The sequence below is a fragment of the Vulpes lagopus genome, chromosome 1 (assembly GCF_018345385.1).
Source record: "Vulpes lagopus strain Blue_001 chromosome 1, ASM1834538v1, whole genome shotgun sequence".
In the NCBI taxonomy this organism is placed as follows: domain Eukaryota; kingdom Metazoa; phylum Chordata; class Mammalia; order Carnivora; family Canidae; genus Vulpes; species Vulpes lagopus.
This window is the reverse complement of record NC_054824.1, coordinates 113,297,934-113,322,053: the sequence shown is the minus strand read 5'-3', so window position 1 is coordinate 113,322,053 and position 24,120 is coordinate 113,297,934. Positions and strand designations below refer to the sequence as shown.

The window sequence follows — 24,120 nt, the reverse complement described above, 5'->3', positions numbered from 1 at the left end:
ATGTGGCGCTGGTGTGAGAGGTAAGAAGAGTTGTAGGGGGATGACTGAGTACAGATGCCAGATGGTGAGGACAGGATAAGTTGTTGGCAAGTAAGGAAATAATGTGGCTCTCGAGAAACTCCCAGGCTGATAGCAACTTCCAGCCACAAATAACAAGACAAGAGACTCTGGAGTAAAGGAAATCTGCACCCAGTGATAACGCAAAGTGATATTCAGGACTGGATTTGGAAACAGAAAAAGCATTAGAAGAATTGGTGGATTTGAATAAAGTATACAGTTTATTGATTGTGATGTACAATGTTAATTTCTTAGTTCTGACAAATATATAAGATATTGAGGTTAGCAGAAACTCGATGAGGGGCATACAGGACTGTCTGTACTACCTTCACAACTTTTCTCAAATCTAAAATTATTCCAAAATGAAAAGTTTACTTAAAAAAAGGGAAGAAATCCCAAAACAGACATTCTAACAGCACTCTCCACTGCACAAACTGAAGCTTTTAATGTTCAGAAGTTTCCAAATTTATTTTTCAATCTTGACCTGATAACCTGACTGTACCATGATTACCTACCTACTGAATTGTAAAACAAACAAAAAAACTTAGAAAATATAGAAAGAATTATTTTACTTCACAACTTGGAGATAATAATTGTTAACATCTTTCTTTCTATGCTATAGGTGTGATTTTTTTCAACCATCACTGAGTTTACTTTCCTGAGCTTTCTGTCTTCCCCCTTAATATGTTATTATAAGCTTTCCCTGCCATGTAATTATTTTTTTAAAAAAAGCACTTAAGATGCCTGGGTGGCTCAGCAGTTGAATGTCTGCCTTTGGCTCAGGTCATGATCCCGGGATCCTGGGATTGAGTCCCACATCAGGCTCCCTGCGTGGAGCCTGCTTCTCCCTCTGCCTGTGTCTCTACCTCTCTCTCTGTGTCTCTCATAAATAAATAATCTTTTTTTTTTTTTTTAAAAGCACTTAAATGACACACAATTGCCCACATACAGTAGACTTGAAAAATCTATTCCAAATTCAATGGACATTTACATTATTTCCAACTGTTCCCCATTTATAATTAGTACCACAATGAATATCCTATGCATAAATTCCATGCAGATGACTTATTTCATCAGGAGAAATTCCAGAAGTTCCTGAGTTGAAGGAAATGTTCATTTAAATTTCTGATAAATGCCATTAATATGTCCCCCAAAACAATGGAACAACTGGTACTCCCAACAGCTGTGTACAGACAGCTAACTCCCCCAACCTCAGTGGTATCAGTCTGTTTTTAATTATTGTTAATTGGGAGGCTAAAAAAATGTTCATCATTACATTTAAATGTGTATTTCTTTGCTTCCTAGTAAGACTAAATGTATTCAACACATTTATGTTTTAGCTACCTTCATTCACTCTTCCATGAATTGCCTGTTCACATTTTGTCTGCTTCTGCACTGAGATTTTAGTGTATCTTACTTAGTATTTTCTAAATCCATTGTGTTTATGGACCTTCTGTCAGTAGTTGTGGTAAATATTTGCTAGTTTATTATTTCCATTTTAATTTTATTATGATGTTCTTTGATGTATAAAGCTTAATTTGGAGGTGTATCCTTTATAATTTCTTCTACTCTTTTTGTGTTTATAAAGACCTCACTGCCCCAACACTCAACCAAATATTAGCATTAGTTAAAACCATTTAAAATTTAGAAGAGGAAAAGCCAGATCACTTGTCTAACTGAAGAAATGAGCTGTTTTTATATTGGAGACTTCAAATGTAGAGGGTCTGGGATTATGTAGTGATTGATAATACTAATTGGATACCTTCAGTCATAAATCATTATTAACAAATAATACTAAAACAAACCTTTTCTTAGGAGTATCCAAGACAATTGTTAAATTTTTTGAATCACCAGGAATAATATAGCTCAGAGAGTGTCCAAAAGAACCAAACAAAATTAACTTTGGGTCATGATTATGTCAGGAAAAATCTAGTTCAGCTATATTACACAGCTATATTACACAGCTATAATAGCACCTTACTTAGTAGCTCTTACTCTTCACATCACATTTCTAAGCAAGATTCATTTTCTCTACTTTTGTCTTAATAGCTATGAAGAAGGGAGAATGTTAAATAACAGGTAAGGTAGAAAGGGCACAGGCTTTAGAACTTGCTAGATATAGGTTCAAATCCCGGATCCACCATTCACGAATTGTTTTCCCTAAAACAGTCAAAAGGCCTCTCAAAGCTTCATCATCTGTAACACAGGAGTCACTACTAGTGGCTCAGATTGCACATTCAATAAATTATTTTGTAATGATTTTCAAAGAAATGCCTTCCTTGTTGTAAAATCATGACTAAGAATCAAGTGTTTACTTTTCAATACAATTTTCTGTTCACATATAAAGACATATGTGTACCATTATTTAAAGCAAAGTAATCTTTGTTATTATTTTTAAGACATTGGTAAGTGACTAATTCTTTTTTGTTTCACAAGCAGCCTCCAGAAAAATATTAAACAATTTCCAGGAATTATAAGAAGAAAATCCCCACTGTAATATTACACCAATAGACAATTTAGGGAATAGTTTCCTTCATCCCAGTAAAAGCAGTACCTGAAAATTCTCTCAAAATTCTCTCTCATTCAATTTCCATTTCAACTATAAGTTTGTTGCATCTGTAGACACAAACCAAATCCCAACCTTCTTCTAAGCCCATAGCTATGTTCAACAGTTGGGGCAAAAAGAACCAACCACCTCAGATTTGGGAAGAATAAACCACAGGTGAAACTTTCGAGAATGGACTGCTGCCATAAAAATGAGTCTGACAGTGGAAGAACAATGGCAAAAAGTCACTTTCTATTAAAACTGAAAAAAACTATTTACAATAAACATATATTTGGCCATAATGGAATTATGAATACAAAATTACTAAAACATCTTAGTTTTGAGGCTGAACATTCTTTAAATTGTTGGCCTAACTGCATCTTATTTTTCTACAATGAATATTTCAAACATAGAATAAGAGAACCTAAAACAATTTGCATTAGTATGAAAATGTAGCTACAGAGGAGAACAACAACTTAATAAATCACAATCTCTCTCTCATAAGAAAAAAATAATGTTTAAAAAAACTCTGCTATTAAGGCCAGGTACAGTCCAAATTTATTTCTAGAATTCCAGTGTTGCATAACTAAGGCATATTTCAATGGAGCTGAACATCAAGTTACATAATTACCAAATTACTGCATTCTATTTTGCTTTTTCAGCAAAGAACATGATGGGACTGGCTGACAGCAAGAGAAGAAAAGAATTTAAAGCAGCATATTTTGCTTATAGCAGAAAACAACTTTTATTTTAAAAGAATTTAGATGGAAGATCACAAATTTTCAATATTCTGTTCCCAAATTAAGCAATATAAAATGATCATTAGAAACCTCAATTTTTGCTTGCCATTTTGTCAAGGTATTTTTAGTTGTTTCCATTGTTTATTTTTTAAAAAAAGCTCACCCAACAAATATTTAACATAGTTTTCAAGATCATTAGAAAAGATTTATCAAATTTATATGCTTCCTTCCATGGAGAGGAGCACAAATGTGGGCCATTCAACTACATTTTACAGAAAATTTAATAACAGTCATCTGCTTATATAGCAACAATCACAAAATAATGTAATATATATTCTAGGGAAGTACCATCTCCATTTGTTGATTTAAATTTAAAACATCAGAGGGGCGCCTGGGTGACTCAGTTAAGCATCTGACTAGATTTCAGTTCAACTCATGATCTCAGGGTCATGAGATCGAGCCCCTCACTGGGTTCTTGCACTGGGCAGGAGCCTGCTTAAGATTCTCTCTCTCCCTCTGCCCTTGCCCCGCTTGCTCTCTCTCTTAAAAAAAAATAATTACAAATAAGTAAACAAATAAATTTAAAATGTCAGAGAATTCACTGAATATTAAAAAGCTGTTATCTAAAACCTGCTGATTTATTAATAGCCAAAATTAGGGATATTCATTTTAGAGCAAATGTACAATCTCCACTAAAAAAACATAACTTCAATGGAAGAGGACAAATGCAATCATTAAAAGATTAAACTACTCTGGGAACAGCTCAAGCAAAGAATTATAATAAACTAAGTAGCCTCTCTTATTGTTTATTCTCAGGGAAGGTTTATAAATCAGAAGCTGTTTTGCTTAAAGCATTTTTAAAAGGCAAACAAGATCAGAGCTTCAGACTTTTTCTTGATGTATATATTTGAAAATCTTAAATGACTAATAAAGTCTACAGAAGAGTCAATAAATAAATTTATTGGCAGTGTCAATAAATGATACTATGATTATAGACTTAAATTAATAAACCTAGTGGCGCCTGGTTGGCTCACACGGTTAAGCATCTGCCATAGGCTCAAGTCATGATCCTGGGGTTTTGGGATCCAGCCCTGTGTCAGGCTCCCTGCTCAGCGGGGAGTCTGCTTGTCTCTCTCCCTCTCCCCCTCCCCCTGCTCATGCTCTCTCTTACTCCCTCTCTCTCTCATGAATAAATAAAAATCTTTTAAAAAATTAATAAACCTAAAGCAACAAAACAATAAACCTAAAACAACAAAAGTTATCTAATAGAAACTTCATTTAAAAGTTATTCATTGAGGACCAAAACTATAAAGGATGGTGATGATTACCATGACTCAATGGGGTTGCATCATCCCTGGGCTTCTTTTCTTCTTCAGCTTGCTCCTAGAACACATAAAATGTGGTTTAGACTATATTTTTGGATAACTGTTTGACACACTGGAAACTAACTTTTCTGTGTGCAGGAAGCCAAGCCATGAAAAGCACCATAAAGACAGGGACAATACATTAGTAGCCAGCACCATCAAGTGGGTGTGCAAACCCCAGGAGGCATGCCATGATCCATGGGAGTAATCCTTTATTACTGTCTTAATTCTTTGTTGGCTAAAATCAAAAAAGAATAACAGCAATAACAGTTAATGCTGAAGTTGATAAGGGTGTCTCCCTACTGCCTGGGTGTGACAGTCACACCAGAGGCAGGCATGGAAGAGGCAAGTCCACACCAAAGCCAAGGTCTCCACCATACCTTTTCCTTCAGCCTACTAGCATCTAGAATAGTTTATTAGGGCTCAGTTAAGATTATGTTGTCTAATTTTAGAGGTGCCTGAGTGGCTCAGACAGTTAAGTGTCTGCCATTGGCTCAGGTCATGATCCTGGGGTCCTGGGATGGAGCCCCACATTGGGCTCCTTGCTCAGCAGGGAGTCTGCTTCTCCCTCTTCCTCTGCCCCTCACCCCTGCTTGTACTCTCTCTCTCTTCCACTCTTGTACTCTCTCTTCTACTCTGCTCTCTCTCTCCCTAAGTAAATAAAATCAGAAAAAAACTACATTCCCTAATTTTACCCAAAATGACCTGCAGAGAAGAGACAAATGACTTCAAAGATTCCTTCGAAAAAACCAAAGACTGAATACAACCAACAACACAAGTGCCCAATAGGAACAGGGCAGAGGTTCCTTCCACAGAGCAGGTAATTCAGCAGACACACTCTCGTGGCAACTCTGGAGGGAAGGTTGACCACCTAACAAAGACTAAGGTGACAACTGCTTTTTGTAAAAGATAAAGAAGAAAAAAGCATTTGTTAATGGGTATCCAGAAATGTGTTTCATTTACATAATTTTGTCGCCATAGACAATGTATGCCCCCTACACAAATTCACAATTATACACTTAAAAATTTGGGAACAGAGTTTCCCAATTCTAACATCCTCCAAATGAAGGGTTTCAGCAGGCTTTGAAGTCACTTTTGGAAATATAAATATGCAACACTTTTGATTGGTTCCCAAGAAAAACAGGGAAGATGAAAATTCAGTAGCTGAAATACACAAAAACCTTCACATAATTGATGGGGGATGCTGAGAAATGAGTGTTATGACTTAGTAGGTTTGGCAAATAATCACTTCTTCAAGTTAGCTCTATATCTCTTTGGGATATATCTTTTTAAGCTATGCCAAGGGGGACTGCCCCTGTTTTCTCAGGACTAACACAATCACAGCACAGCAGTCTCATACTTGGGGAACTCCTAGGCTCTAGACAAACTAGGATAGTCAGTCATCCTGGCTGTGACAACCATTACAATCAAACCTAAAAAGCAGACTGCAGATAATGGCAACACAAAGCTTTGAATCAAGCTTTCAAAAAAGAATCGTGCATATTAATATTTTAATTATAGCAAACTTGTTTGTAACTGTTAAAATAAATACTGTTAATTTTGTTTTTATATTACACATTTTTAGTTTCTTTTTTGGTCTATAGTTTTGAGGTACAAAATACAATTTATATAATAGTAAATCATACAATTTTCAAATAAACAAATAATCCACATATATTGAGATATGTACGTGACTAATGTTTCTTTAATGATGGGGAAGCAAATCAAGCTACCACTTGACAATATGGCCATATACAACTGATTGTGCTGGAATGCCTAACCTTCATATCTTTCTATATACATAATTTGTTTTTTTGAATTCATATTGTTCAAGGCAAAAAATAAACATAGAATGAAGTAGTACAGTGAAAACTTTCCCACCCATCTTCCTCCATCTAGCCAATTCACAGTACCTCCACCCAGTAATCACTGTTATTAGACTCTAATACATCCTTGCAAAGTTTTTTTTTATGAAAATACAAAGAAACATGAATATATACTCTTATTTTCCTGCTCTTACGCACAAAGGTAGCACATTATAATACTGTTTTCTACCTCTTTTTTCATTTAACAAAATACCTCAGAGATCTTTGTCAGGTTATGAAGACCATTCTCCATCTTTCTTCACAGCTGCACAGTATTATACTTAATGGATATATCATGATTTACCTAACTGGTTCCATATTTATGGATGTTTAGGTTGTTTCTAATCTTTTTTCCCTGTCATATAATGCTAGAGTGAAAAATTATCACATATATCATTTTGCATATGTGCAAGGGTATCTATGGAATGACTTCTCTTCTCAGAAGCGAAACTGACAGGGAATACCTGGGTGGCTCAGTTAGTTCAGCATCAGACTCTTGGTTTCAACTCAGGTCATGAACCTGATCAGGGTCATGAAATCAAGCCCCAAGTTGGGCTCCACACTCAGCATGGAGTCTGTTTGAGATTCTCCCTCTGCCCCTCTCCCTGCTCATGCTTGCCTATTCTCTCTTTCAAACAAATAAGTAAATCTTGTGGCGAGGGGGGAGAAGTGAAACTGCTGGTTAACAGAGACTCATGTTTTCCCGCTGCTAATCCTCACATGAGGTGCCCCATTCAACAGCCCCATAAGCCTTGGATCAGGGCCTGTTTTCCTACAGTCTTGTCAACAAGCTATGTTATCAAATTTTGGGGTGTTTGCCAAGATGAATAGTGAAAAATATCTCACTATAGTTTTAATTTGCATGTTCCATTATGAAGAAATTGAAGATTACTTTGTATATTTAAAAGTCACTTGTATTTCCTTTATCCTGTGAAATACTTTTTTTTTAAGATTTTTAAAAATTTATTCATGAGAGACACAGAGAGAGACAAAGACACAGGCAGAGGGAGAAGGAGGCTCCTTGCGGGGAGCCTGATGTGGGACTCAATCACAGGACCCCAAGATCACACCCTGAGCTGAAAGCAGACGCTTAACCACTAAGCCACCCAGCCATCCCCTGTAAAATATCTTTTTTACATCCTTGGTCCATTTTCTGTTGGAATGATTACTCATCTTTGGGTCTTGATAAATTAGGAAGATTAGTCCTATTGAGATGAATTTCTCTTTTTTTCCCAGTTTGTCATTTGTCTTTTTCACTTATCTTAGGATATTTTTTAAATGGCAGAAAAATTTTTGTTGTTTAAGAGAGGATATTATCAAACTTTTCTTTCATTGTTTCTCGATTTGAGTAACAGTTAGAAAATCCTTTTTTACTCCCAATTATAAAAACCTCCTATTTTATGTATTACATTTGTGGCTTATTTCCTACATTTGAATCTTTGATAAACACTGAATTTGAGCCAGGCTATATTGTGAAGTAGACATCCCTTCTCTTCCCATGCTAAACTGGGTAATTTACTGAAGCCTGGAAATATCATATACAAATCTATATTATTAGGCTATCACATTGCACTACCATCATCTTTTTATCAGTTTCACCTGCTTTGATGAGCTTACTGAAGGCAGACAGTATCTTAACCATTTTTCATCCCCAAAACATTACGTAACACCTAATCTAGCTCAGAAAATATTTGCTGAATGAAGGCATAAATGCAAGTATTCCTACTTGGCAGACTTCACATCCAAGGAAATCACAGATATCCTTATGCAATTAATAAAATGGCATCCTGATAAAAACTATAATCCAGCTCTTCTAAAAATTTAACATGCAACTGGATCACTTGGTTATTGTGTTAAAATGCAGATCTTGATCCTGTAGGTCTGGGATTGGGCCTGAGGTTACCATTTTCCAACAAGCCCCAGCTGAAGGTCTGTGGACTACATCATGAGCCTCACAGGGCCATTTACTAGGCCAGAGATGGAAGTAGAGAAGCCATAACCCAATCTCCATCTACCTGTGTTCTACTGCATGTGAAATGATGAACTGAATCAGTCTAATTTTCTATGGCAGCTCTTTACCCCAATTTCATCCCTTTTTACCCACTCAATACACAGGAAATTTACATAATTCAAAACAACACTAGTATCTTCTCATAAAGGTTCTACTGCAAAAACTGAAACGGTAACAAGAAAGAGTATTCAAGAGTTGATTATGTGAGCACAACAGTTACTGAAGCATTTTTATAATCACTGTATCATTCAAACATAAAAAGAAATACATAATATGCTGTCTATCACTCTGTTAGTAGATTAGGATGTTTGGTTCACACTTCTTTATTTGCTACTGAAATTCTGCCTAGATAGAAGAAACATATTCCTCCCAAAAATAACATTACCTCTCACTTCAGAGTTAAATTACCCACACTCCTTATGTCCATGTTTTTAGACGAATCAAGGTTATATGTAGACATACACCTGGAAGATCACAATTTTGTATTTAAGAATAAATTTATGTTTCTCTTAAGACACAATGATCTCATTTTTTGGACAATTTAGCAAATAAAGAGCATTTAATACCATACAATAGAAGAAGGAAAAATGCTGAATTCGGGATCAGGTGACCTAAGGCCAAATCCCAACCTCATCCACAAAAGAAAGTATGTAACTGTAAACAAATGACATATATTATCTGTACCTAATTTCTCTTGTCTATAAAATAAAGCAATTGGACTAAATGTTCCAAGACTCCTGCTAGCTTTAAAACTCTTTGCTTCTGTCTGAGCTAATTAATTATTTCATGAAGGTAATAAATCCACATTGCTATTAATGAATAGACAGCTAATTAAAAAAAAAAAAAAAGGAAAGGAAAAACTAGCACTTTTCGTTATCTTCCCAGACAGAACACTTAAGGAAATAAGTATGAATTGAGAAAAATAAAACCATTACTGTGATTTCTCACGTTTCAAACTTTAGTTTTGAAAATTGAAAATAAAGCTTTAGGGGAAAAAAAAACAGCATTCCGAAAAAGGGGAGATAGTGTGGTTCAAGGAACATTAAAAAAGGCTTTGCTATGGTACATTTCCATTTGCCAATTTAAAATGCATTATTTTGGAAGAAAGGATTATAAGATGGGAAAATAACCAATAAGGCTGCATGTTCTGTTACCTCCTGAAGGACCTGGATGCATCATATACTTTTACTACAAGTTACAATGATTTTTCTAATTAATCAATGTCTATATTTCCTTATCTATGAATTCCAATCAAAAAAGTAAAACAAAGGATTTTTACCCACTGATCTGTGATTAACAATTTCAAGCCCTCACCCTGAAACTGCCAGAGACTGCCCCTTCCTCTCTCACCCTCAGACCAGTCTCTGGAGCACAGGAAGATGACCCAGCAATTATTGTTCCTCATCCATGAGAATAGCGGGTGATACCTACTGGTGTCACAGACTATGGAAAACACTGAAACATTTGGTAACTCCAATGTTAAACCAGCATTTGAATTTCACTTGCTGTCTCAAGTTTACTTTTCAAATTCTCTTTTTCTCTGATTCACTGTGGGTGACAAATTGAAGACAAATGAAATTAGCCTTTCAGATGAAAAAAAACGAAAAAACAGGAAAGGATTACTTTCCATTGCTCTACTGGAATTCAGATGTAGACAGAGAAGGAAATGATCTCATTCAATTCAAATATTCAATAATATAGCTAATCTCTGAATGAAAATCTCTCTCTAGTATTTATACTAATCATGTTTTTTATTTTCCATATTTTATAATACTTTGACATTCTGGAGGCTTGTGAATAGGGGCACTAATTCCTAGAGAGAGCAAACAATTTGCCCGTGATCATGCCAATCACTGAGTCCATATCTGACTCACCTCTATTTATCAGGTTCCTACATTTCCTACAGCCCTAAATCATCCCAGGGCCAGGTACCAGACAATAGAGACAGCCCCTGAGCCAGAAACTACAGAAATTATTCAGACCAGCCAATCCTAAACCCCCATAGTTTCCTGATTCTCCTCCGCATCCATTCCTTTCTGTAAAAAATACAACTAAGGCTCTTGCCCACGTTTTACCCCTCACCCTTTCTGTCCCTGAACAGACTGGTGCTTCCTGGTATGATGCTGCATAGTGTGGTGTGCTCCCCCCTTGGGAAATGTGAGTGATAAACCTTTTTTTTTTTTTCCAATGGAAGTCATCTATAGATCTGTTAGCCTCACTTTACCTGAATAAAAACAAAATCCCAGGTATATTTTAAAACAGTATTGGCTAAGACTTTCACAAAAATAAAAGGGAAAAAATCTAAAATAGCTTTACAAACATCTCCATTTTATGGTTCTCCCATATATAAATGAATTCAATGGGCTGATGCAAACTGGTGTATCAGTCATGTACAGGGCAAAAAACTGATAAAAAAAATAAGTACTACTGAAGATTAAGAAACTAATATAATCCTACCCTAAATATTTTCTCAATATCTATTTAAGGATATTACCAAATATTTCATTATACTATGCCTAAGTCAAAGCCAACCATGGCTCCCTCCTACCAGTTTATCAAGTTCAGTAGACACAAGACCAAGTGCAACTTCTTCTGCTCTGCAGTCAAGATCCTCTTGGCTCAGTGGCTCACATTTATGCTTGCCATCTTACTATGTTATCATGTACCAAGCTTAGATTCACTGAAATGGAAAGGACCCTTACCATCTTTTAATCTAAGACTCTTGTTCTATAAATAAAGAAACTGAGCCCAGTCTGGTGAAGGACTTGTCCTTGGTCATTGAGCTAATCACCACCCCAGCCAAAGACTAAAATCCAAATATTGTGATATCCAGCCTAACACACATTCTACAAAACTGCCATTACCACCATCTGCTCAGTCAGACAAGTCATTATAATCCCATCATTTATCATATATATCATATTTGTTTCCAACCCCATATCTTTGCTCATGCTAATTCCTTGACCCAGACAATCCTTCCTCTGACCCTTCAACTTCCTTATTTCTTAAGGTTAGTTACCTAGATAGCACCCAGATCTTAAAACACAAAGAAGTTGTATTCTCTCATATTGCATTTTACTAGGTTGGATTTATTTTACCAGGTTGGACTTAAGAACCATTTGTTATAACAGCATTAAATATGCATTAGATAAACTGTATTTGTTAAATACACTAAATAAAGCATTAAATACAGGCATCTTAGATATTCCTTTTCCTTCAAAGCCAAGACTTGAGCCCCTAGTGATTGTACTTTTCTCTGAAGGCTGAATGTATCAATGAGCATGAATGTGCATAAGCATTTAATTGTCTCACATTACTCTATATAAGTTAGTTCTTTTCTATTTGACAAGAATATTTTTTTTCAGATATATTCAGATCCTTTAGAGAATAAATAATTGTCTCCTATTTCTATTTCTCAAAGTTTGGACTTCACTAATCAGATACAGATTTCACAGATTTTAAGAGCTCCAGAGGAGGGTGGCGCAGTGGTTTGGCGCCTGCCTTTGGCCCAGGGCGCGATCCTGGAGACCCAGGATCAAATCCCACATCGGGCTCCCGGTGCATGGAGCCTGCTTCTCCCTCTGCCTGTGTCTCTGCCTCTCTCTCTCTCTCTCTGTGACTATCGTAAATATATAATAATAAAAAAAATTAAAAAAAAGAACATAATTTAAAAAAAAAAAGAGCTCCAGAGGAAAAGGAAGAATGGGAACCAATATTTATCAGTATCAGGTATTTCACATACATAAATTACTTTATTCTTATATAGTTAAATAAAATTTCCTTTTTTTATTTGGCAATCTTGCATTTTTATGTAGGAGATCTGAAATTTTACAGCCTACATATGATTTGGGGTTTCATGCCCATAACACCCACATGCACACCAAACACCTATGAAATTGCATTGGAAAAAAAACAAAGCTCAATTGTAAAGTACCTGCGCTTTGCCAGTCAATTCTAACAGTAGTGAGTGGAAAATAACAAATGACAATAAAAAGGAAGCTTGTCTTTGTATTGGCTGCATGAAAAAGCTTCCCATGTTAAGGAATCTAACAGAGACAGGTAAACTCCTCTCTTCAACCTGCAGCAGCCCATGAACTGGCATGGTAAATGAAGCTCATCCACATAACAATTCTCCATAACCAAAGGCATAAGATGTGTAATAAAACCTAAGTATAGGAAGTCCTCTTGCAGATGGTGTGAGAGAGACTATATACTGGGATGACCCCTCTGGAAGATGATACAAAAACCTTACCAAGATTTTAAATGCATGTAAGTCTTTAGTATGACAAGTCTCTTGATAAGATTTTATCTGTGAATCAACGACAAAAGCATACCAAAATATATGAATAAGAACGTAAAAAAAAATAAGAACGTTTGGTTTTAACACAGCAGATAACAACAAAAACTAAAAATTATCTAAATGTTTAGAGAAAGGTACTGTGTAAAGGAATTATGGTACCTTCACAGAGTAGAATACTAAGCACCACTGAACACAGTGACAATATCTGCATGCATCTCCAAGACATACAGGCTTAGGTGCCAAAAAAAAAAAAAGCAAGATACCATATTGGAAAGAGTATAAGCCCATTTGGGATACATGTATGCATGTAGTATGTATTATGTATGTATGTGTGAAGGAAGGGTTTGCGGTTTTTAGCTTCCCTTTTTTTTTTTTTTTTTTGCTTCTGATTCCAATCTAGATAGATACGCAAGAAAAAATAAACAGTGGTCACATCTTTAAAAAAAACTGGGGTGGGGCACCTGGGTGGCTTAGTCAGTTAAGCATTCAATTCTTGATTTCAGCTCAAATCATGACTCAAGGTCCTGAAACTGAGTCCCATGTCAGGCTCTGCACTGGGTATGGACCCACTTAAGATTCTCTCTCCCCTTCTCCTTCTGCCCCTCCCCTGCTCTCTCTTTCTCTCCTTCTTAAAAAAAAAAAAAGATTTGGGGGTTTAGCATGTGTTTGAGTGGGTACAGTAGAGAATTTACTTCTTATTTTTGTACTATTTGTAGTATTTTTTAAAACTATGTGCCTGTATATTGAAAAATATCACGAAATACTTTTGAAGTTCTATGAAGAAATACATAGAAAATTTCAATATAAGAAGACATTCACTGACAGATATTATTATCAGCATCTGGAAATTACCAGATATTGAAGATACGAAATTACTACCTCAAAAGCAGAGGTTTAGAAAGTATCCAACAGTTCATCAGTTATATGTTTAATGTACTTAATCTAGCGACGCTATTTTGCTTAGTTGACTGGAAATGTCACTTGTAATATCATTTGGGTAACACAGAAAATAAAGATTGTTAGTGATATTTCAAGCAAATTTCAAACATGATTTTAGTAATCAAACTCAAGCATGACTGAACCCCTTTCTCTCCACAGTGAATGTAGACACAGATATAAATCAGCTTACTGTATTAAACTATTATTTATGTCTAATTAAAGTGGACACTGTAACTGATAATGAGCCCCTAAGGCACATCTTTCCTATTATCCTATATGAATATTCTTTAAAACAATTACGTGTCCCAAACACCTCAAAACTCATGTCAGTAATACAGCCCTTTGAAATGTCATTATCTTACTATGATCAAAGAAGTCCACTTGGCCTGGAGATGCCATTAAACACTAGGAACATCATTCAACAGATGTTTGTGGAAACCCAGCCATGCAAGATGCCACACTTAAACAGCACCTATATAAGTGCTGAGCACTTCTGGGATTCAAAAATGGGAAAATCCTAATATGGAAAGGAGATAATTATAAAAATCACTGGAATCAAGTTGGAAACCAAATTAGGCTTCAAGATAAAACTTGATTTGTGCCAATATAGAAAAGACTGACATCAAATCAAGGATTGTATGACATTGTGTCACTTCACCAACTGCAATATGTAAATATATAACCACAACCCACACAAAGACCCCAAAACCCATACCCTAATACATGTTGATGGCCCATGAGAAGGTCACTAATGAGAATGCTCTAATGGCCCACTATCACCAAAACAGTCACTGTGAAGGTCTCCTGCTCACTTCTGCCACCTTAAAATTTATAGGAATACAAAAAATTGCCACAGGAAAGAGCACAGGTAAACTAGAAGCAAGATGCATATTATACACTCTAGCTGTCAAGGTGTCACTGAGTATTTCTTAGATGTGATTAACAGTCAAATAGTAGACTGAGTAAAGCACGTTACCCTCCAGAGTGGGGCAGGCTCATCCAGCCAGCTGAAGGCCTTCAGAGAAAAATATGACCTCTCTGAGGAAGAGCAAATTTTGCCTCCAGAATGCCTCTGAACTCGAGGCTGCAACATCAACTCTCTTCTGGGTCTCCAGCCTGCCAACCTGCCCTACAGATTTCAGACCTGTCAGCCCCCAGAATTGTTTGAATCAATTCCTTAAAATAAACTTAAAATAAACTTATCCATATACATAAACATATAATTCATCATCATCAAATAGGGACCAAGATTGTGAACAGGGATTATGATAGCACTGTCAACTACTCCCATTGGTTCTGTTTCTCTGGAGAACCTGACAGACACAATGTCCTCCAGTTCACAGTCTCTGTCCCTCACTTGATAATGATCAATTATCTCTATCATTACAGTAGGAAAGTCTTTTGGGGCACCTGGGTGGTTCAGTCAGTTAAGTGGCCAACTCCTGATTTCAGCTCAAATCATGATCTCAGGGGCCTGAGATTGAGCCCCATGTCAGGCTCCACAATGAGCAGAGTCTGCCTGAGGATTCTCTCTCTCCATGCCCCTTCATCTTACCCCTGCTCACATGTGCATGTGCACCTTCTCTCTCAAATAAATAAATCTTTAAAAAGAAAGGAAGGTAGAAGGTAGGTTAGTCTCTAAAACTACCACTAAGATGTACCAGGACTAATACTTGATGGATTTACTTTCTGGCATTTTCCTATATACATATGCATAGCTTTATCTCTAGTTCAAAAAGTAACACATGTTAATGGTAAAATATTTGAATAGAAAAGACAATATAAAAAAAGCACCTGGGGACACCTGAGTGGCTCAGTGGTTGCACATCTGCCCTCAGCTCAGGGCCTGATCCCAGAGTCCTGGGATCAAGTCCCGCATCGGGCTCTTCTCCTTTTATTTTAAAATGGAGATTACCCTTTAAAAATGTTATCAGGTTTTAATAACATTTATATTCTATACCTTTGTATACAAAACTCAACCAGAGTTTCAGCTCCTCGTCACTGAGGAAACACCTCTGTTGTGGTTACAAAAACTATATAATTACATTATGAATTCCCACAGTGAGCACAAACTAGAAGGAAGAACCCAGGAATCGACACCTTACCAAGCATCCATCCTGATTCAAATGCTCTTTGGAATCCATATTAAGCTTCCTCTTTCTGTTAGGCTGTTTCATTGCCACTTTAGCACTCCTTAGCAGTGTTTTTCTGTAAAATAGTGCCACATAAAAAAGTTTAGGAGTTTTGCACCGCTAGAATAACAAAAACAAACCCCAAAAATGTTTTCATTAAGGGATCCCTGGGTGGCGCAGCGGTTTGGCGCCTGCCTTTGGCCCAGGGCGCGATCCAGGAGACCGGGGATCGAGTCCCACGTCGGGCTCCCGGTGCATGGAGCCTGCTTCTCCCTCTGCCTGTGTCTCTGCCTCTCTCTCTCTCTCTCTCTCTGTATGACTATCAAAAATAAATAATTAAAAAAAAATGTTTTCATTAAACTTCTTCTAACTGGTTGCTATAAATACCCTGAAAAATGAACTCAGGTAAAAATTTCACTGTTGCTTTTATAGTCCCCCACTATAATAATACATTAATGGGGAAAGAGCGGAGTTTTCTGCCTCATCTAGAATTTATTATCACAAAGAAAAGAGATACTATTTCTTTGGTCTATCACAATACTTTTGGCATTTTGTGTCTGGGGAGTTGGGGTTTTTTTTGCTTAGCTTAACTAATTCGGATTCACTGAAATCTACCTATTCAGATACTCACATGGTCTGACTGTCCACAAGTGTCAAGGCAAAGGTATTCTTGGTGAAAGGACTTTTATCATACACAGCATAGCACAGCAATCTGAAAGAGAGAAAATAAAAAATTTTACCAATCCAATTTATCATGGACCATTCTTCAGTATGTTAATACATAGTAATGGACTAGTAACAAAATTAAATCAATAATCAAAAACTCCCAACCAGATGGACCAGTTGGATTCACATATAAGTTCTACTAAACATGTAAAGAAGAGTTAAACTATCCCAAAATAATAGAAGAGGAAGAAACTCTTCCAAATTCATGCTGTGAGGCCAGTATTACCCTCATACCAAAAGCAGACAAAGATAACACAAAAAAAGAAAATTACAGGTCACTATCCCTGATAAAACAGATGCAAAAAATCTTCAAAAAATATTAGCAAACTGAATTCAACATAAAGAAAAGGATCACAAATCATGATTAAGTGGGTTTTATTCGAGGGATAAAAGAATGGTTCAACATCTGCAGATCAATCACCATGACACACCACATTAACAATATGAAGAATAAAAACACAGGTTTGAACTACATAGGTTCACTTACATAAATACAGTACAGTACTGTAAATGTTTTTTCTCCTCTTTATGGTTTTCTTAATAACATTTCCTTTTATCTAGCTTACTTTACTATAAAAATATGTAAAAATACAGTATATAACAAAAATAACATATGCAACTTAGGTTAATTGGCTGTTTATATTATCAGTAAGTCTTCTGTTCAATAACAGACTTTTAGTAGTTAAGTTTTTTGGTGGGTTGAAGGCTATATGCAAATTTTCAACTACACCGGGATTGGTGCCCCTAATCCCCACATTCTTCAAGGAACATTTATAAAAATCCTAAAGATTCCACCAGAAAACTGTCAGAATTAATAAATGAATTCAGTAAAGTCACAGGATACAAACTTCACACCCAGAAATATGCTGTATTTCTATGCACTATGAAAAAAGTAGCAGAAAAAAATATAAAAATAATCCCATTTAAAACTGCATCAAAATAATAAAATACCTAGGAAAATATCTAATCCAAGGAGTTGAGAGACCTGTACTCTAAAAAATATAAGACAACTGATGAAAACACTGAAGATGAAACAAATAAATATAAAGATATTCTATGCTCATGGATTAGAAACCTTAATACTGTTAATATGTCCATACTATCAAAAGTAATCTACATATTCAATGCAATTCCCATCAAAATGCCAAATTTTTCACTGAAATTAAGACAAATAATCCTAAAATTTATTTAAAACCACAAAAGACTCTGAATAACTAAAGCAATCTTGAAAAATAAGAACAAAGCTGGAAATATCACAATCTCAGTTTTGAAGCTATATTACAAAGCTATATAAACAATACAATACTAACACAAAAACAAATGCACAGATCAACAGAAGAGAATAGAGAGCCCAGAAATAAGTCCAAACTTACCTAGTGAATTAATATATGACAAAGAAGGCAAAAATATAATACAATCGCGAAAAGATAGTCTCTTCAATATATTGTATTGAGAAAAGTGGAACAGCTACATTCAAAAGAATAAAGAATGAAAATGCACCACTTTCATGTGCTATACACACACACACACACACACACACACACACACACACACACACAAATCAACTCAAAATAAATCAAAGACCTAAATGTAAAACATGAAACAATAGAACTCCTAAAAGGAAATGGAGGCAGTAATCTCTTGGACATCAGCCTTAGTATTGTTTTTGTGAATCTGTCTCCTCATGCAAGAGAAACAAAAGCACAAATAAACAAATAGGACTACACAAAGCTAAAAAGATTTTGCACAGCAAAGGAAACCATCAACAAAACAAAAAGGTAACCCACTGAATGGGAGAAGATATTTTTCAAATGATTTATCTGATGACAGGTTAATATCTAAAATATAAAAAGAATCTGGGTCACGTGAGGGGCTCAGTCAGTTGAGCATCCAACTGTTTCAATTCAGGTCATGACCTTCGGGGGTCATGAGATTAAATCTCATATCAGGCCTGTGCTCAGCAGGGAGTCTGCTGGAGATTCTCTTTCCTTTTCCCTCTGACCCTACCCCCCTCTATAATAAATAAATCTTCAAAAAATAATTCATGCAAACTCAACAACATAAAAACAAAGAATCCAATTAAAAATGGGGAGAAGTCTTGAACAGACATTTTCCCAAAGGAGATATACATATGGCTAACAGACACATGAAAAGATTCTCAACATTACTAGTCATCAGAGAAATGCAAAATAAAGCCACAATGAGATTATCACCTCACACCTGTCAAAGTAACTAATATCAAAAAGTCAATAAAAGGAGTGGCTGGGTGGTTCAGTCAATGAAACATCAAGTCTCGATCTCAGCTCAGGTCTTGATCTCGAGGTCATGAGTTCAAGCCCCAGTTGGGCTCCACACTGGGTGTGGAGCCTATTTTTTTAAAAAGTCAATAAATAACAAGTGTTGTCAAGGATACAGAGAAAAGAGAACCAACACTCTTGCACTGTTGGTGGGAATGCAAACTGGTGCAGCCACTATGAAAAACAGTCTGGCAACTCCTCAAAAAATTAAAAATAGAGATACCTTACAAATCAGTAACTCCACTTTTGGGCATATATACTACCCTCCAAAAAAAAAACACTAATTCAAAAGGATACATGCACCCCTGTGTTTATTGCAGCATTAGTCACAAAAGCCAAAATATGGAAGCAACTTAAGTGTTCATCAACAGACGAATAAAGAAGATGTGATATATATATATATGTAAATATACACAATGTAATAATACTCAACCATAAAAATGAATGAATTCCTGGCATTCAAGACAACATGGATGAACCTAGAGGATATTATATAAACTAAATAAGTTGGATAGAAGACAAATAGTATAGGATTCACTTATATGTGGAATCTAAAAAACAAAACAAATGAAGAAACAAATAAATTCACAGATACAGATAAGAAGCTGGTGGTTGCCAGAAGGGAGGGAGGTAGGAGGAAAAGTAAAACAAGTGAAGGGGATTAAGAGGCTTAAACTTCCAGTACTGAAACAAATATGTCCTAGGGATGAAACTGCAGCATAGGAAATATGATCAATATTATAATAATGTATGGTGACAGATGGTAACTACACTTACTGTGGTGATCATTTCATAATGCATATAATTGTCAAATCTCTGTTATATTCCTGAAACTAATATATTATATGTCAAATATACTTCAATTAAAAATTTTTAAAAAATAAATGAATACATTAATAGTAGATATTCTTTGAAAAGTTATTTGGAATGAACTTTTGATAGGCAAGTTAACCATTTTAGAGAACTTGCCCCTAGCATTATATGAGTACCACTGGAGGTATAATTCACTTGGAATAATTTTAACTAAGACTGATATGTAACTTAAAAAAAAAAAACAGTTTAGCAGACCTCAATCATCATAGTTCCCAGTGTTTTAGAATCATATACCCAAACTTCTTCCCTGATACATCCACCTACACAATGACCCTAGATATGACAAACTGAACACATTCACAACTGAGCTCATCATTGCCCCTCTCAGTGCCTCCCAGTTACACTCTCTCTCCCTATTTGCATTAATGATAGGACCAGTCACTTGTCTGTCTCCATCTGCCCCTTGACAATTCTTCACACTAGACACTGCACAAGAGCACCAAGCCAATGGGCAAGTGGAAGCCAAAATCCATTCTGGGCTCTGCACACATGCCACTCTCCCTGCCTCCGTTTAAGAGGTGCCAGTCAGAAAAATGCATCTTTTTCTGATTCAAAAAAAGACACCTTTTGGGCTAATGGTGCCCTGACTTTGCTGTATGTAGCCAGAGACCTGGGAGTTAGCATCATTTCATCCTTTACATCACTCCATACACTCTATCACCAGGTTTTGCTCATTTTTAATCTACTCAACATTTCTTTTTTTTTAAGATTTTATGTATTTATTTGTTTGAGAGAGAGAGAGAGAGAAGCAGGGGGGAGGATAGAGAGAGAGAGAGAGAGAGAGAGGAAGAGAGAAAATCTTCAGCAGGCTTCACAATCAGCGCAGAGCCCAATGCAGGGCTCAATCTCACAACCCTGAGATCATGACCTGAGCCAAAAATCAAGAGTCAAATGCTTAATTGAGCCACTCCGGTGTCCCTCAACATTTCTTGAATTCATTTTCTCCTCCTACTCCTATTAAATCTGACCACCTCCAATTTAGGCTCCAGAACACTGACCTGCCCTACTATTCATCCCTCCTTTTTCAATCCCTCTATTTTTTTTTATTTTTAATTAATTTTTATTGGTGTTCAATTTACCAACATACAGAAAAACACCCAGTGCTCATCCTGTCAAGTGTCCACCTCAGTGCCCGTCACCCATTCCCCTCCAACACCCGCCCTCCTCCCCTTCCACCACCCCTAGTTCGTTTCCCCGAGTTAGGAGTCTTTATGTTCTGTCTCCCTTCCTGATATTTCCCAACATTTCTTTTCCCTTCCTTTATATTCCCTTTCACTATTATTCATATTCCCCAAATGAATGAGAACATACACTGTTTGTCCTTCTCCGATTGACTTATTTCACTCAGCATAATACCCTCCAGTTCCATCCACGTTGAAGCAAATGGTGGGTATTTGTCGTTTCTAATTGCTGAGTAATATTCCATTGTATACATGAACTGCATCTTCTTTATCCATTCATCTTTCAATGGACACCGAGGCTCCTTCCACAGTTTGGCTATTGTGGCCATTGCTGATAGAAACATCGGGGTGCAGGTGTCCCGACGTTTCATTGCATCTGAATCTTTGGTGTAAATCCCCAACAGTGCAATTGCTGGGTCGTAGGGCAGGTCTATTTTTAACTCTTTGAGGAACCTCCACACAGTTTTCCAGAGTGGCTGCACCAGTTCACATTCCCACCAACAGTGTAAGAGGGTTCCCTTTTCTCCGCATCCTCTCCAACATTTGTGGTTTCCTGCCTTGTTAATTTTCCCCATTCTCACTGGTGTGAGGTGGTATCTCATTGTGGTTTTGATTTGTATTTCCCTGATGGCAAGTGATGCAGAGCATTTTCTCATGTGCATGTTGGCCATGTCTATGTCTTCCTCTGTGAGATTTCTCTTCATGTCTTTTGCCCATTTCATGATTGGATTGTTTGTTTCTTTGGTGTTGAGTTTAATAAGTTCTTTATAGATTTTGGAAACTAGCCCTTTATCTGATATGTCATTTGCAAATATCTTCTCCCATTCTGTAGGTTGTCTTTTAGTTTTGTTGACTGTATCCTTTGCTGTGCAAAAGCTTCTTATCTTGATGAAGTCCCAATAGTTCATTTTTGCTTTTGTTTCTTTTGCCTTTGTGGATGTATCTTGCAAGAAGTTACTGTGGCCAAGTTCAAAAAGGGTGTTGCCTGCGTTCTCTATTTTTTATTCATCCTTTAGGACTCAACTCAAGGGAGACTTCATAGCCTTGAGACAGCCTTCCTTGCTTACCTCCTGTTCCCAATGGACCAGGTATGTCTTATATAAAACACTGTACTTCTGCGTATCTTTGTCACATTATTCAACACCTTTTACTACATCTTTTTTGTTTACAGATGTCTCCCTTCATGTGGCTGATAACAAAGATCATGAATTATTGATCCCTATTTTCCCATTGTCTAGAGAGCCTCTGGCTCAGCATATCTGTGGCCCTAAACTGCCCAAGTACAGCTCTGAATTACAGAGAAGCGTCCACCACATTAAGTTGGTGCCAGAGTCCTTAGTCCACACATTACTCCTTTTACAGTACTGTTTGAGTAGAGTGAGTGGAGTTCTCTAACTTGGCAACTACTTTCTCTTTCTCTTACATATATTAAAAAAAATAGACAAACAAAACACATTTCCTCATATACACTTCCTTCCATTCATTTGATATTTATGTCCTTAAGATAAGCACTTACCTAGTAAATTCAATAACATTGCATTTATTTTGTAGGATGTAAATACAATTTATCATGCCTAGCTCCCAGTCATACTCTGAACAGCTATGCAAATGAACAGCTTAGACTTGATGCCTTTAGCAAAGTATTATTGCACAAGACATAAGCACTGCCAAGGCTAGTCTGCATTTTACAACTAATAACACCCCATGGCTTGTCAAACCAATATCAGTTGGCTACTAGGGCTTTTGTTTTGCCATCAAAGTGATCTGTCTTGCTAATCCCTAGTAATTATCTCAATAACTCTGGTTTGTTTAAAAAAGCAAGAAAGCCTGAATTTGTATTATTATGTATTGGGGAAAAAAGATGAAAATGTTTCCACTGAGAAGTTCCAAAATAACAACTGGATTCCTGTTAGCTAATAAAACAAAAATATAAATGACACCTAAGCCCATATTAGATTCTATTGCCAGACATAAAAGGAATCAAATACAATACCCCATCAAATGCAAAATAAAGGAGATGGATGATATATAGTTAGATAGACAGGATGATATGTAAATAGACAGACAGGATTACACACATAAAGACAGACAGGGAGGTTTTAAATATCCCTTTCAATGTCAATCTACAAGATATAGTCTGACCAACAAAATAGAACACTTCTTCTGATATAAATTTAATCTGATATCCTTGGCACAGTATCAAAATATATGGATTACTCTGATTGTCCTAATACATGGCCTGGTCCCAAAAAGCCCCAAATGTCACATCAGTCACATATGCCTCCTTTCTAAGTTTGAAAGAAATTTAAAAAAAAATAGAGCCAAGGAAGAATAACCTCAGATTCTAAAACACATTAGAGAAAAATCATCAAGGGAAAATGAAGGAGAATAGTGAGTAGGTGGTACTACTACCCAGCGTACTTTGGCTTTGTAGTTATACTCAAGCACTAACTATAACAGAAAACATTATTTTAAGTTATTTTATTTTTTTAAGATTTTATTTATTTATTAGAGAGAGAGAGAGAGAGAGAGTACAGGCAGAGGGAGCAGCAGGCAGAAGGAGAGGGGAAAGCAGACTCCCCGCTGAGCAGGGAACCCAAAGCAGGACTTGATTCCAGGACCCAGGGATTATGACCTGAACTAAAGGCAGATAATTAACCAACTGAGCCATGCAGACACCTCTATTTTAAGTGATTTTAATTAAAGACTCCTAAAAGCATTTTATATTAAAACAAGACAGATAATACAGGTAAATGATTTGTATTTCTGTAGAAAATTTGGAAATAGTGCACTGCTTTTTCAAACTAATCCTCTGAATCAGTTTGATTTCCCTTCAAGGTTAGTGGAATTTTCACAATTGCATACTGCTTGTACACTTGTGAACTTCTGATTAAGCAAACAGATTAATTATTTAAAAAACATATAAACAACTTCAATACCTCAGATTTTAAAAGTCTATAAATAACAAAAATAATGCACTGCCTGCCTATGTCCACTTGCTATTTGGTAATTCTTTCACAAAATATTTAGTGATCACCTGTTATCATCAAGACTGTCACGGGTACTTTGCAGAATATAAGTATGATTCAT

The 24,120-nt window shown here is 36.2% G+C and overlaps 1 protein-coding gene across 6 annotated transcripts in view; it reads right to left on the bottom strand.

The window, feature by feature from the left end:
* L3MBTL4 (L3MBTL histone methyl-lysine binding protein 4) overlaps window positions 1–24,120 on the bottom strand; it is a 459,873-nt gene that overhangs the window by 359,922 nt on the left and 75,831 nt on the right. For 4 of the 6 annotated variants that reach the window (XM_041724323.1, XM_041724314.1, XM_041724332.1 and 1 more), the window contains exons 2-4: window positions 16,585–16,665; window positions 15,927–16,029; window positions 4,671–4,725 (exon numbers count right to left, since the gene is read on the bottom strand). In XM_041724323.1, the coding sequence (XP_041580257.1) occupies window positions 4,671–4,725; window positions 15,927–15,998 (127 nt within the window). In that variant the 5' untranslated portion in view covers window positions 15,999–16,029; window positions 16,585–16,665. Of the gene's footprint in view, window positions 1–4,670; window positions 4,726–15,926; window positions 16,030–16,584; window positions 16,666–24,120 lie in introns of those variants that run through there. The other 2 variants (XM_041724342.1, XM_041724353.1) reach the window with 2 other exon arrangements.